The following is an 11992-nucleotide window of genomic DNA, read 5'->3' as shown; positions in this document are numbered from 1 at the left end:
AATAATTTGAAATGTTCATTTTTTCGCGCTTGGAATTTTAAATGTTCATTTTCTCGCGCTTAGAATTCTAAATACTAATTTTCGCGCGCGTTTCGGTCCAGCTATCAATGGAATCTCGCGCTAAAATAAGGAGAAAATAAGAAGTCGCGTTTCTTAAAAGTCCCCCCTTCGAAGCCACCGCGCACAGGCCTTGATTAACGTAGGCAACGCTTGAAGGAGTCTTGCTTCCGGAATGCAAAAAGGTGAAATCTAGGCAGTCCCGGACTTCCAAGGCATGCGGATGGTGCCTAAGCCTCACTTGCCCTGAAGGTCCAATCTCTATTACCGCATAATATGAATCACAAATATTAATGCTGTATTTGTATAAGATTATTTTATTATTCGGAGTTATTGATAACACAGTAATTTTCATTAAGAAGTTCTCTGGAGTCCAGCGGGAGCACCACTACTACTCATATTTAATCGACCACAGCCCACTCGATCACGCACTCAAGACACGAAACGTCTGCTGTGATTTCAGGAACCGTCTATCTAGAAGGTTCAAGGTTCGTGGTGATTTCAACTGCAACAAAGACTGATTACACTTTTGGGTGACAGCTCGGGCTAACCGGCTTTGGAAGAGAAATCGCGCGGTTGTTTCAAATTTAATGTTTAATGAGAAATAAGTAAAACGAAGAATATTTTTATCCTGGTTTGTTTCAATTCCATAACTTTAACTAATATTTTACGAATTAATTGAATTATAATTTGAATTGTGTTTAAAAAACTTTTGGTGCCATTTAAAGGGGCTGCAAAGAAGGCATCGGCGGGTGGGTAAAAATTATTTGAAATACGTCACAGACATCACGTGATACCAAGATACAAAGGCTCCTCATAGAGTGAAATTGGACATCTAGTCCTTGTTTTTCGCCAGATTGCAGCGCCAATTCCGTGAAGTGGTAGTTTTCAAAATAAAACGAACTAAGCTTCTTTGAACCGAGCCTCTCCTCGGTCACGTGCCTCTGACGTATTTCAAATAATTTTTACCCACCCGCCGATGCCTTCTTTACAGTCCATTTAACAAACGTGTATTGTTTTAAAGAGATGTTAAGAAAATAAACAACACTGTATTATCGTAGCAGTAGCTAGACAAAACAAAAGCAAGATGTGGAGCAATGAACCACGTCAAGATGATGATGATATATGGGACGAAGCTGCCGATACCGCGACAACTTACACTCCGCAACTTACACAAGACCAATTGAGAAACTTCAATGATTCCAGCAAACAGCCTGGGAAACAATATTATAATGATGATGAAATTGAAAAGTCAATAAGCGCTTATAGCCATGCACTAAATTAAAATGCTTAAACTGAAATTTGTATCGTATCATATTTATAGATACCTGCAAGGTGCAAGAGGCAGAGGCAGGCAATTCTCTAATAATGATATCCAAGGTGCTCGCAGACCTGGAAATGAACGTAGCCAAGGAAGTTGGGGAGGAAATAGTTCTAGAAATGAACCTAGGGAAGGAAACTGGAGAGGAACTAGTTCCTCCGGAGATGGACAAGTTGAAATTGAAGTCTCCGTTGATTCAAGTCTTGTTGGAAAAATTATTGGTAAGTATTGGGACTTGGCAGTACTACGTCATGCAACGTCAGGCTACCTTCCACCAGTGCTGAAAAACATACCAGGAGGAGGGGCTTATATAGCTTTCATTCTGTTAAAAAAACATACCATAATGGCGCTGGGGGCGGAGTTAAGCCCGAATTGCCAAGTCCCTATTCAGGAAAAAGGTTTATCTGGGCCAAAATTAAATTACCAAAATAGTAATTTAATTTCTACTTAAGTTGAAATAGGTAAATTACCCCCAAGATTACCATTGTTAAAAACTATGGTTATTTCACATTTTTACAGGAAGTGGAGGCTCCAAAATCCGTGAACTTCAAGATGAAAGTGGAGCTTACATTAATATTGCAAAAGATGGCAATCAAGGCTCAGAGACAAACATTAAGATCAAAGGGACGACTGAAAAGTGTAACAAGGCTAAAGAATTGATTGAAGAAATTGTCAGTTCTTCCAACAGAAGTAAATATGCTGATTTCCTACTATAGTACTATCAATTAGGGTGCTATGATGAGTGTGCATCATTCAGAAAATGAAGGGGCGTGGTCCTGGTGGGGCGTTTCTTGTAGGAAGCGTGTCCTAGTGGGGCGGTTCTTGTAGGAGGCGTGTCCTAGTGGGGTGTTTCCTGTATGGGGCGTGTCCTAGTGGGGAGTTTCTTGTATAGGGCGTGTCCTAGTGGGGAGTTTCTTGTAGACGGCGTGTCCTAGTGGGATGTTTCCTTCAGGAGGCGTGTCCTAAGGGCGTTTCTTGTAGAAGGCGTGTCCTAGTGGGATGTTTCCTTCAGGAGGCGTGTCCTAGTGGGGTGTTTCTTGTATGGAGTGTGTCCTAGTGGGGCGTTTCTTGTAGACGGCGTGTCCTAGTGGGATGTTTCCTTCAGGAGGCGTGTCCTAGTGGGGTGTTTCTTGTATGGAGCGTGTCCTTGTGGGGTGTTTCTTGTATGGAGCGTGTCCTTGTGGGGTGTTTCTTGTATGGAGCGTGTCCTTGTGGGGTGTTTCCTGTAGGGGGTGTGTCCTTGTGGGGTGTTTCATGCATGGGGCGTGTCCTGGTGGGTTGTTTCTTATAGGGGGCGTGTCTTAGGGCCGTGTTTCTCTTTGAGGGGGTGGCCGGTTTGTTCCATGAAGAAAGCATCACCTACTGTGATCTCCATCTGTACCCATAACCTGAATCGAGGTTGGATTGAAAATCACAGTGGGCTACACTTCCATTTTATCCCATTTTGGAGGAGAAACATTGAAACATAGATGGCGCTGGCGTCTTTAATTTTCTCTCGCACAGATAATACCAATACTACAGGCCCCTATTTCAATCTGATACTTATATCAGAAACTATTCCTCAAACGTTTTTATTTATTCAAATTGAATCCCAGGTTCCTATCAACGAGGAGGTTACAATATCTCAAACCAATCTTCCGGCCAATCATCTACTTTCATTACAACTGAAGAGGATGGTTACGAACAAATTGATTGGAAAGCTGCTTACGAAGAGAGTGCTAGGATTCAAAAAGAAAAATGGGGAAGTAAGTATGCCTTCTAATTCTATCACTGTTTTATTGCGCTGTCTATTTCCGAAATCTGTTTTTAAAGTAAAAACTATTAATGAATTTGTAGAACTTCCACCAATCATTAAAGACTTCTATCATGAAGCCGAAGAAGTGGCTGCGATGACTAAAGAAGAAATAAGTTCCTTTAGGTTAGGATCTAATTAAAGTTTCCTAGTTTAAGTTAATCTTTCATAATTAATTCTTTATGAGTCTTTCATGATCTTTTAGAAAAGAAAATAACAATATATTTGTTACAAAAGTCGATGAAGATGATGATCGGGCTGTTCCCAATCCTGTTTTAAACTTTCATCAAGCTTTTTCTCATTATCGTAAGAATTAGCTGTTAGTTTTTCTTCTCTTCTGTTAAGCTTCTTCACACCTTATTTGTCTCTTAGTTTCCTTACCCATAATCCAGAACCCATATATCATTTCTGATTAGCCATTTTAGGTTTCCTTGAGCTCATGTAATAGGCGTGTCCTAGTTGGGAGTTTCCTGCAGGGGGCGTGCCCTAGTCGGGAGTTTCCTGTAGGGGGCGTGCCCTAGTCGGGAGTTTCCTGTAGGGCGCGTGTCCTAGTTGGGAGTTTCCTGTAGGGGGCGTGTCCTAGTCGGGAGTTTCCTGTAGGGGGCGTGTCCTAGTCGGGAGTTTCCTGTAGGGGGCGTGTCCTAGTCGGGAGTTTCCTGTAGGGGGCGTGCCCTAGTTGGGAGTTTCCTGTAAGGGGCGTGCCCTAGTTGGGAGTTTCCTGTAAGGGGCGTGCCCTAGTTGGGAGTTTCCTGTAGGGGGAGTGTCCTAGTAGGGTGTTTCCTGTAGGGGGAGTGTCCTAGTCGGGAGTTTCCTGTAGGGGAAGTGTCCTAGTAGGGTGTTTCCTGTAGGGGGAGTGTCCTAGTAGGGTGTTTCCTGTAGGGGGAGTGTCCTAGTCGGGAGTTTCCTGTAGGGGAAGTGTCCTAGTCGGGAGTTTCCTGTAGGGGAAGTGTCCTAGTTGGGAGTTTCCTGTAGGGGGCGTGCCCTAGTTGGGAGTTTCCTGTAGGGGGAGTGTCCTAGTAGGGTGTTTCCTGTAGGGGGAGTGTCCTAGTAGGGTGTTTCCTGTAGGGGGAGTGTCCTAGTAGGGTGTTTCCTGTAGGGGGAGTGTACTAGTCGGGAGTTTCCTGTAGGGGGAGTGTACTAGTCGGGAGTTTCCTGTAGGGGGCGTGTCCTAGTCGGGAGTTTCCTGTAGGGGGCGTGTCCTAGTAGGGAGTTTCCTGTAGGGGGCGTGTCCTAGTAGGGTGTTTCCTGTAGGGGGAGTGTCCTAGTAGGGTGTTTCCTGTAGGGGGAGTATCCTAGTAGGGTGTTTCCTGTAGGGGGAGTATCCTAGTAGGGAGTTTCCTGTAAGGGGAGTGTCCTAGTAGGGTCTTTCCTATAAGGGGAGTGTCCTAGTAGGGTGTTTCCTGTAGGGGGAGTGTCCTAGTAGGGTGTTTCCTGTAGGGGGAGTGTCCTAGTAGGGTGTTTCCTGTAGGGGGAGTGTCCTAGTAGGGTGTTTCCTGTAGGGGGAGTGTCCTAGTAGGGTGTTTCCTGTAGGGGGAGTATCCTAGTAGGGAGTTTCCTGTAAGGGGAGTGTCCTAGTAGGGTGTTTCCTGTAGGGGGAGTGTCCTAGTAGGGTGTTTCCTGTAGGGGGAGTATCCTAGTAGGGTGTTTCCTGTAGGGGGAGTATCCTAGTAGGGTGTTTCCTGTAGGGGGAGTATCCTAGTAGGGTGTTTCCTGTAGGGGGAGTATCCTAGTAGGGTGTTTCCTGTAGGGGGAGTATCCTAGTAGGGAGTTTCCTGTAGGGGGAGTGTCCTAGTAGGGTGTTTCCTGTAGGGGGAGTGTCCTAGTAGGGTGTTTCCTGTAGGGGGAGTATCCTAGTAGGGAGTTTCCTGTAAGGGGAGTGTCCTAGTAGGGTGTTTCCTGTAGGGGGAGTGTCCTAGTAGGGTGTTTCCTGTAGGGGGAGTATCCTAGTAGGGTGTTTCCTGTAGGGGGAGTATCCTAGTAGGGTGTTTCCTGTAGGGGGAGTATCCTAGTAGGGTGTTTCCTGTAGGGGGAGTATCCTAGTAGGGTGTTTCCTGTAGGGGTCGTGCCCTAGTTGGGAAGTTTCCTGTAGGGGTCGTGCCCTAGTTGGGAAGTTTCCTGTAGGGGTCGTGCCCTAGTTGGGAAGTTTCCTGTAGGGGTCGTGCCCTAGTTGGGAAGTTTCCTGTAGGGGTCGTGCCCTAGTTGGGAAGTTTCCTGTAGGGGTCGTGCCCTAGTTGGGAAGTTTCCTGTAGGGGTCGTGCCCTAGTTGGGAGTTTCCTGTAGGGGTCGTGCCCTAGTTGGGAAGTTTCCTGTAGGGGTCGTGCCCTAGTTGGGAAGTTTCCTGTAGGGGGCGTGCCCTAGTTGGGAAGTTTCCTGTAGGGGGCGTGCCCTAGTTGGGAAGTTTCCTGTAGGGGGCGTGTCCTAGTAGGGAGTTTCCTGTAGGGGGCGTGTCATGGTTGGGAGTTTCCTGAAAGGGGCGTGTCATGGTTGGGAGTTTCCTGAAAGGGGCGTGTCCTAGTTGGGAGTTTCCTGAAAGGGGCGTGTCCTAGTTGGGAGTTTCCTGTAGGGGGCGTGCCCTAGTTGGGAGTTTCCTGAAAGGGGCGTGTCCTAGTTGGGAGTTTCCTGAAAGGGGCGTGTCCTAGTTGGGAGTTTCCTGTAGGGGCGTGTCATAGTTGGGAGTTTCCTGTAGGGGGCGTGTCATGGTTGGGAGTTTCCTGAAAGGGGCGTGTCCTAGTTGGGAGTTTCCTGAAAGGGGCGTGTCCTAGTTGGGAGTTTCCTGTAGGGGGCGTGCCCTAGTTGGGAGTTTACTGAAAGGGGCGTGTCCTAGTTGGGAGTTTCCTGAAAGGGGCGTGTCATAGTTGGGAGTTTCCTGTAGGGGGCGTGTCCTAGTCGGGAGTTTCCTGTAGGGGGAGTGTCCTAGTTGGGAGTTTCCTGTAGGGGGCGAGCATTGAGTCGTTATATTCTTGCCAATATGGCGGCTATGCATATGTTAGATAATTAACTTGAAATACTCATTTCCCCATAGAGCCTAGGCCTAGCTCCTTCCCTTAGATCTCATTGTAAGATTCCAACTTTTGAGGCCTTTATAGGGAGCTAACAACTGGCTAGGGGCAAGAGATAGTCTGATGTCACGCAGCCCCCCTCTGGTTGTCATTTTTGCGCGTAGAATACCGTTTCCAACCGTTAGGGGGGATGAAACTCGAGTAAGAGATAGAAGGGTGTGACGTTTCAGGCTCAGAACTGTTAGCTCCCTCTTTAAAGTGTAATAATCTTGGCAAAAAGTATAATAGTTACCGACCTTCGTTAAAGTGCACAAATATCCAATGAAGAATGTTTCTTACACATTTTTAATAAAATTTTCGTAGCTGAAATTTTGACCGAGATTAAGAAACAAGGATTTGGGAAGCCTTCACCAATTCAGGTATTATTTAGAATTTTAATAGGATCTTTGTATAACAATGATAATTGTGTATTTTAACTCTACTACTTTTAATTGGTTTCTCTTTTGAAAATATAAAGGCACAAGCGTGGCCTGTGCTTTTGAAAGGATATGATCTGATTGGAATTGCGCAGGTTTGTCTATAAGTGTAATCATTAGTTCACAGGATATGTTCCTCAAGTTTGTCACGGGTTACTGAGAGTGAGAGCTTGTCATGAAGTGATGTAGCTTAAACATGGATTAACTAACGCTAGGGATAGTTCGTTCGCCCCAAAATATAAAGCGTGCATATTCCAAACGCCCCCTAGCAGCAGCTACTATCCCTAACAGGAAGTTATAAGAAAATTGGACCAAATATCACGTGGCCTATGACGTCAAAATTGAAATCCTGCCTAAATTGGGCAAAAACGATTTATTTTGCCGAGAGATGGCGCTATATCTACATCCGTTTTGGTCCAATAAATTAGGGGAATGAAGAGGGGAATCAAGGAATAATTCGGAACATGTAGTTGGCGATAGCAATACATGGGAAACCCAGTTAGTGAACAATCCCTAGCGTTAGTTAATCCATGGCTTAAACATCATAGATTCTCGTAAAGCGACGCCTGGTGAGGCACTGTCAAAGGCTTAGTAGAGACTAAAGAAGTAGATGGACTGCAAAGCCACATGCATTTAATTCTTGTCTACTTCTCGAACTAGCTCTTACTAAGTTTGGTATTATGAAGTATAGGAAGTGTAATGCTTATGAAACATATCTTATAAACCTATAGTTTAACTTAAAACTTAACTACATTTTTGTAATTACCGGTTACCGCTCCTTTTTTTCAGACTGGAACGGGAAAAACACTCGCATTTCTTCTTCCAGCTTTCATTCATATTGATAGCCAACTTACGTAAGATTTTTTTTCTTTCCCCAAATTGAACTTTAGATAATACTTAACATTAACATCAGCAAACTGCAACAAAGCCCAAAATAATAATAATGATTTCTACTTAACAGTCCACGAAATGAAAGGGTTGGACCAAGTTGCCTGATATTAGCTCCAACTAGAGAACTGGCGCAACAAATTGAACGCGAAACCAAAAAATATCAGTACAGAAACATTAAATGGTATAAAAATAAAATAAACCTCCATTTAAGGATTAACATTACACATAAAACACGGGAATGTAGGACATAATCCCCCCTGGACATAATCCCCCAGACATAATCCCCCAGACATAATCCCCCCATTTGAGAAGAAAAGGACATAATCCCCTCAGGTAGAAGACAAAATCCCCCGGACAATTTCCCCCCGAATGGATGCCGAAGACAAAATACCCCCAGCCCCTCAAAATGTGTTCTTCGGAAGAAAATAAATGTAAAAAATAATATTTTGGAAAAGGCGTACCATTGTTACAATATTTCCAAAATATTACGAACCCAATCCAACCTAACCTAACATAACCTAACCGGGGAATTTTGTCTAGAGCTTAGGGGGATTTTGACTAGAGAGTAGGGGATTTTGTCTACAGAGGGGGGGATTTTGACTAGAGAGTAGGGGGATTTTGACTAGAGAGTAGGGGGATTTTGTCTACAGAGGGGGGATTTTGTCTTGATAGTGGGGGATTTTGTACGTTTTTAATAATGGGGGGATTATGACCGGGGGTCTTTCGTCTTGGGGGTATTTAGTCCGTATACCAAAACACTGTTTTTTGTTTCGTTTCTGTCTCAGTGTTTGTATATACGGTGGAGGAAATCGTAGGGAACAAATGAACATTGCTTCTAAAGGTGTTGAAATAGTCATAGCAACTCCGGGACGTTTGAATGATTTGGTCATGAACAATGTGATCAACGTGACCAGCGTCACTTACTTAGTATTAGACGAAGCTGATAGAATGCTCGATATGGGTTTTGAACCACAAATTAAAAAGATCCTGCTGGATATTCGACCCGATAGACAAACGGTCATGACTAGTGCCACTTGGCCCGATAGCGTAAGGAGATTAGCTGAAAAGTATATGACCAAACCTATGCAAGTATTCGTTGGAAGCCTTGATCTTACTGTAAGTTGGGTTACGTTACGCAAGGTCCCCCAGGGTTGGCAACTACCTATCCAGTCCGGTTTAAACCACCTGGTTGAATCCGGATTAATTAAAAAAAAAGCATAGCGTTGGTTCCAGTGGACAAGTTGACTTTCCTTACGAACTCCAGTTTTGGCTTGGGAAAGCTAGAGGCATTTGTGGGCGGAATTTATACGTGCATGTATAAATCCCGCCCACTAGCCTTTGCCAAGACAAACCCGGAGGTTAGAAGGAAAGTCCCCTTGTAATGGATCCACTGGAGCCGCGCTAGTGTTAGGTTCGTGCACTCAGGAAAGAAATTGATTTCAAGGAAAACATTTTATCAGTTAAACTAGCCTAGCAGACTATTTTATATTGGAATCGGGGTTAGGGGTCAGGGAGTGGCCCAAAACTAAAATAAGAGCTAAACAAAAGTACTTTGCCTTCAAAAAAAACCCTAAAATAACTCGTGTTTTTAAAAAATCCGGATAAATCCAATAAAATCCGGATAAATCCAATAAAATCCGGATAAATCCAATAAAATCCGGATAAATCCAATAAAATCCGGATAAATCCAATAAAATCCGGATAAATCCAATAAAATCCGGATAAATCCAATAAAATCCGGATAAATCCAATAAAATCCGGATAAATCCAATAAAATCCGGATAAATCCAATAAAATCCGGATAAATCCAATAAAATCCGGATAAATCCAATAAAATCCGGATAAATCCAATAAAATCCGGTTTAATCCAATAAAAACCACTGGTCTGGATTTTATTCAAGTTATCCGGATTTTTGCCAACCCTGAGGTCCCCAGGTGTCATTTACTTCCTATAAATATGATTCGCGTTTCTAGGCGACACATACAGTTTCGCAAGAAATCGTTTTTCTCGATGAATCTGAAAAACGCCAGAGAATTTTCGAATTCATTAGAAACATGGAACCAAATGACAAAATCATTATTTTTTGTGGAAAAAAAGTTGTGTAAGGCTTAGGCTTAACTTCATCAATATCTTGCCGAGTATTTCGATTTTGCAATTACTCACACATTATTATTGCAGCGCTGATGACGTTGCTAGTGATTTTGCTCTGAATGGAATAGAGTGTCAAGCTCTTCATGGTGATAGGTACTAAAGTGTCCTCTCAGTGGTAGTGCCATCAGTAGTGGTAATGAACATTGTTACTTTCACATTTAGGGACCAATCTGATCGTGAACAAGCTCTGGAAGATCTGAAAACTGGTGCTGTTAGAATTTTAGTAGCGACTGATGTAGCGTCAAGAGGCCTTGACATAAAAGATATAACGTAATTATAATTATGATTATCACGTACCTTTTTAATTGTGTTACTATTGTTTTTTATAGGCATGTTCTTAATATGGATTTCCCAAGAAACATAGAAGAATATGTTCACCGTGTTGGAAGAACAGGAAGAGCTGGGTAAGAAACGATTATTAGTAATTGTTAGTGTTGTGTGGAGGGACTCTTTAATTACTTTGATAAGTAATTGGTAATTGAAACCTTGAAAGAATTATGGATGACATTCTCAACAATGTGTCCATGATCTTTTTGTTTTGTGTTGTTGATTTTGGAATAACATAGAACTCCGAGAGGTCGGACGTTTGTCAAAATCCCGTACACTTCGTTTGAAATCTGTTTAAAATCTCTCTCGAAAATCTCGAAATCCCGAAATCTCACGTCAAAATCTAAAAATCTTAAAATCTCACGTCAAAATCTGAAAATTTTAAAATATCACGTCAAAATCTAAAAATCCCAAAATCCCTACCTTAAAATCTGAAAATCCCGAAATCCCTATTTTAAAATCTGAAAATCCCGAAATCCCTATTTTAAAATCTGAAAATCCCGAAATCTTCACCTAAAATTCCGAAATCTCACAATAAAATCTAGAAATCCCGAAATCTTAACGTAAAATCCCGAAATCTCATCCTAAAATATCAAAATCAGAAAATCTCCTCGAAATCCGAAAATCTCCTCGAAATCTGAAAATCTCCTTCAAAATCTGAAAATCTTGTTCCAAAGCCCGAAATCTCCTTCAAAATCTGAAAATCCTGAACAAAATCCCGAAATCATCTTCGAAATCTGAAAATCGCGTTCAAAATCTGAAAATCTCCTTTAAAATTCCGAAATCTTGAAATCTTGGACTAGATTTCCAGATTTCTAAAATCTGAGTCAGAATCTCAAAATCTGGGGCAAAATCTTGAAATCTCAAAATCCCGTACACTAAAATGCCAAACGTCCGACCCCTCGTAGAACTCACTTTAGATTTATGCTGATGGTGCTTTAGATTAATGTTAATGGTGCTCTAGAATAACATAGATGGCGCTTTAGATTAGTGTTAATGGCGCTTTAGATTAATGTTAATGGCGCTTTAGATTAATGTTAAGGGTGCTCTAGAATAACATAGATGGCGCTTTATATTAATGTTGCTGTTGATCTAGAATAGCATAGATAGTACTTCAGAATAATCGGTAATTGCAATAGAGTGAAAAATTACTCTGTACTGTAATCATATCTCCCAAAGCATTACTACTTAGTACTTTTGCATTAGGGATAAATTTCACTCGCATTATAATGTTTTTACACAGTGCTAGTGGCAAAGCCATTTCATTTATGACAAGGGACGATTGGAGAAAAGCTCAGGAACTAATTGACATTATGGAGGAAGCTGGACAGGTTGGTCAATTATTCACCCTGGGAACAAACCAAACGAATAAAAGTAAAATTTTACGATTCTGTACTTTGTAGGAAGTTCCTCAAGAGCTTTACAACATGGCTGAACGCTTTGAAGCGTGGAAAGAGAAAAAGAAAGCCGAAGAAGATTCTTTGCGACCACGTGGTGGAGGACGTCGTGGAGGAGGAGGTCGCGGCGGCGGCGGCGGTGGTGGTAGACGTGATCGAAACAGGGGTTCCGAATTCGACTTTTTTTAAAAATGCATCTGACCATTCCGATCTTTTGTAAAACGATTTTTTCTTTTTTCTAAATAAAAGTGTTATTTAATGAACAACTCCTTGGTTCTTTTTCTTTTAATTAATTTGTGTTTTAAAATTTGTCCTGGATTATTATAAAAAATATTCGGGACGTGTGAACAAAGGTAAGTTGGGGATGACCCCTTAAAGGGACTGCAAAGAAGGCATCGGCGGGTGGGTAAAAATTATTTGAAATACGTCACAGACATCACGTGATGCCAAGATACACAGACTCCTCATGGAGTGGAACTGGACATCTAGTCCTTGTTTTTCGCGAGATTGCAGCGCCAATTCCATGAAGTGGTGGTTTTCGAAATAAAACGAACTAAGCTTCTTTGAACCACGCCTCTCT

The 11992-nt window shown here is 42.4% G+C and overlaps 1 protein-coding gene across 2 annotated transcripts; it reads left to right on the top strand.

Annotated features, from left to right (window-relative positions):
* The first annotated feature begins 513 nt into the window (after nucleotides 1-513).
* LOC149709150 (putative ATP-dependent RNA helicase DDX43) lies at nucleotides 514-11678 on the top strand. 2 transcript variants are annotated; one of them, XM_089864557.1, is made up of 18 exons: nucleotides 514-691; nucleotides 1122-1308; nucleotides 1382-1599; nucleotides 1898-2068; nucleotides 2974-3123; nucleotides 3215-3296; nucleotides 3376-3476; nucleotides 6533-6588; nucleotides 6687-6740; nucleotides 7435-7499; nucleotides 7607-7717; nucleotides 8322-8652; nucleotides 9511-9638; nucleotides 9716-9781; nucleotides 9851-9958; nucleotides 10018-10092; nucleotides 11259-11346; nucleotides 11419-11678. In XM_089864557.1, exons 2-18 carry the CDS (start codon nucleotides 1145-1147, stop codon nucleotides 11599-11601), a joined length of 2151 nt encoding a protein of 716 aa, XP_089720683.1. In that variant the 5' UTR covers nucleotides 514-691; nucleotides 1122-1144; the 3' UTR covers nucleotides 11602-11678. The 2 variants fall into 2 exon arrangements, with proteins under 2 accessions (XP_089720683.1, XP_089720682.1); XM_089864556.1 differs by having other exon boundaries at nucleotides 1119-1308.
* Nucleotides 11679-11992: the final 314 nt, after the last annotated feature.

Source organism: Phalangium opilio, unplaced genomic scaffold, assembly GCF_054372755.1.
Source record: "Phalangium opilio isolate 3A_F unplaced genomic scaffold, DU_Popi_V2 ptg000013l_1, whole genome shotgun sequence".
NCBI classification, from domain to species: domain Eukaryota; kingdom Metazoa; phylum Arthropoda; class Arachnida; order Opiliones; family Phalangiidae; genus Phalangium; species Phalangium opilio.
This window is presented reverse-complemented; position numbering and strand designations above follow the sequence as displayed.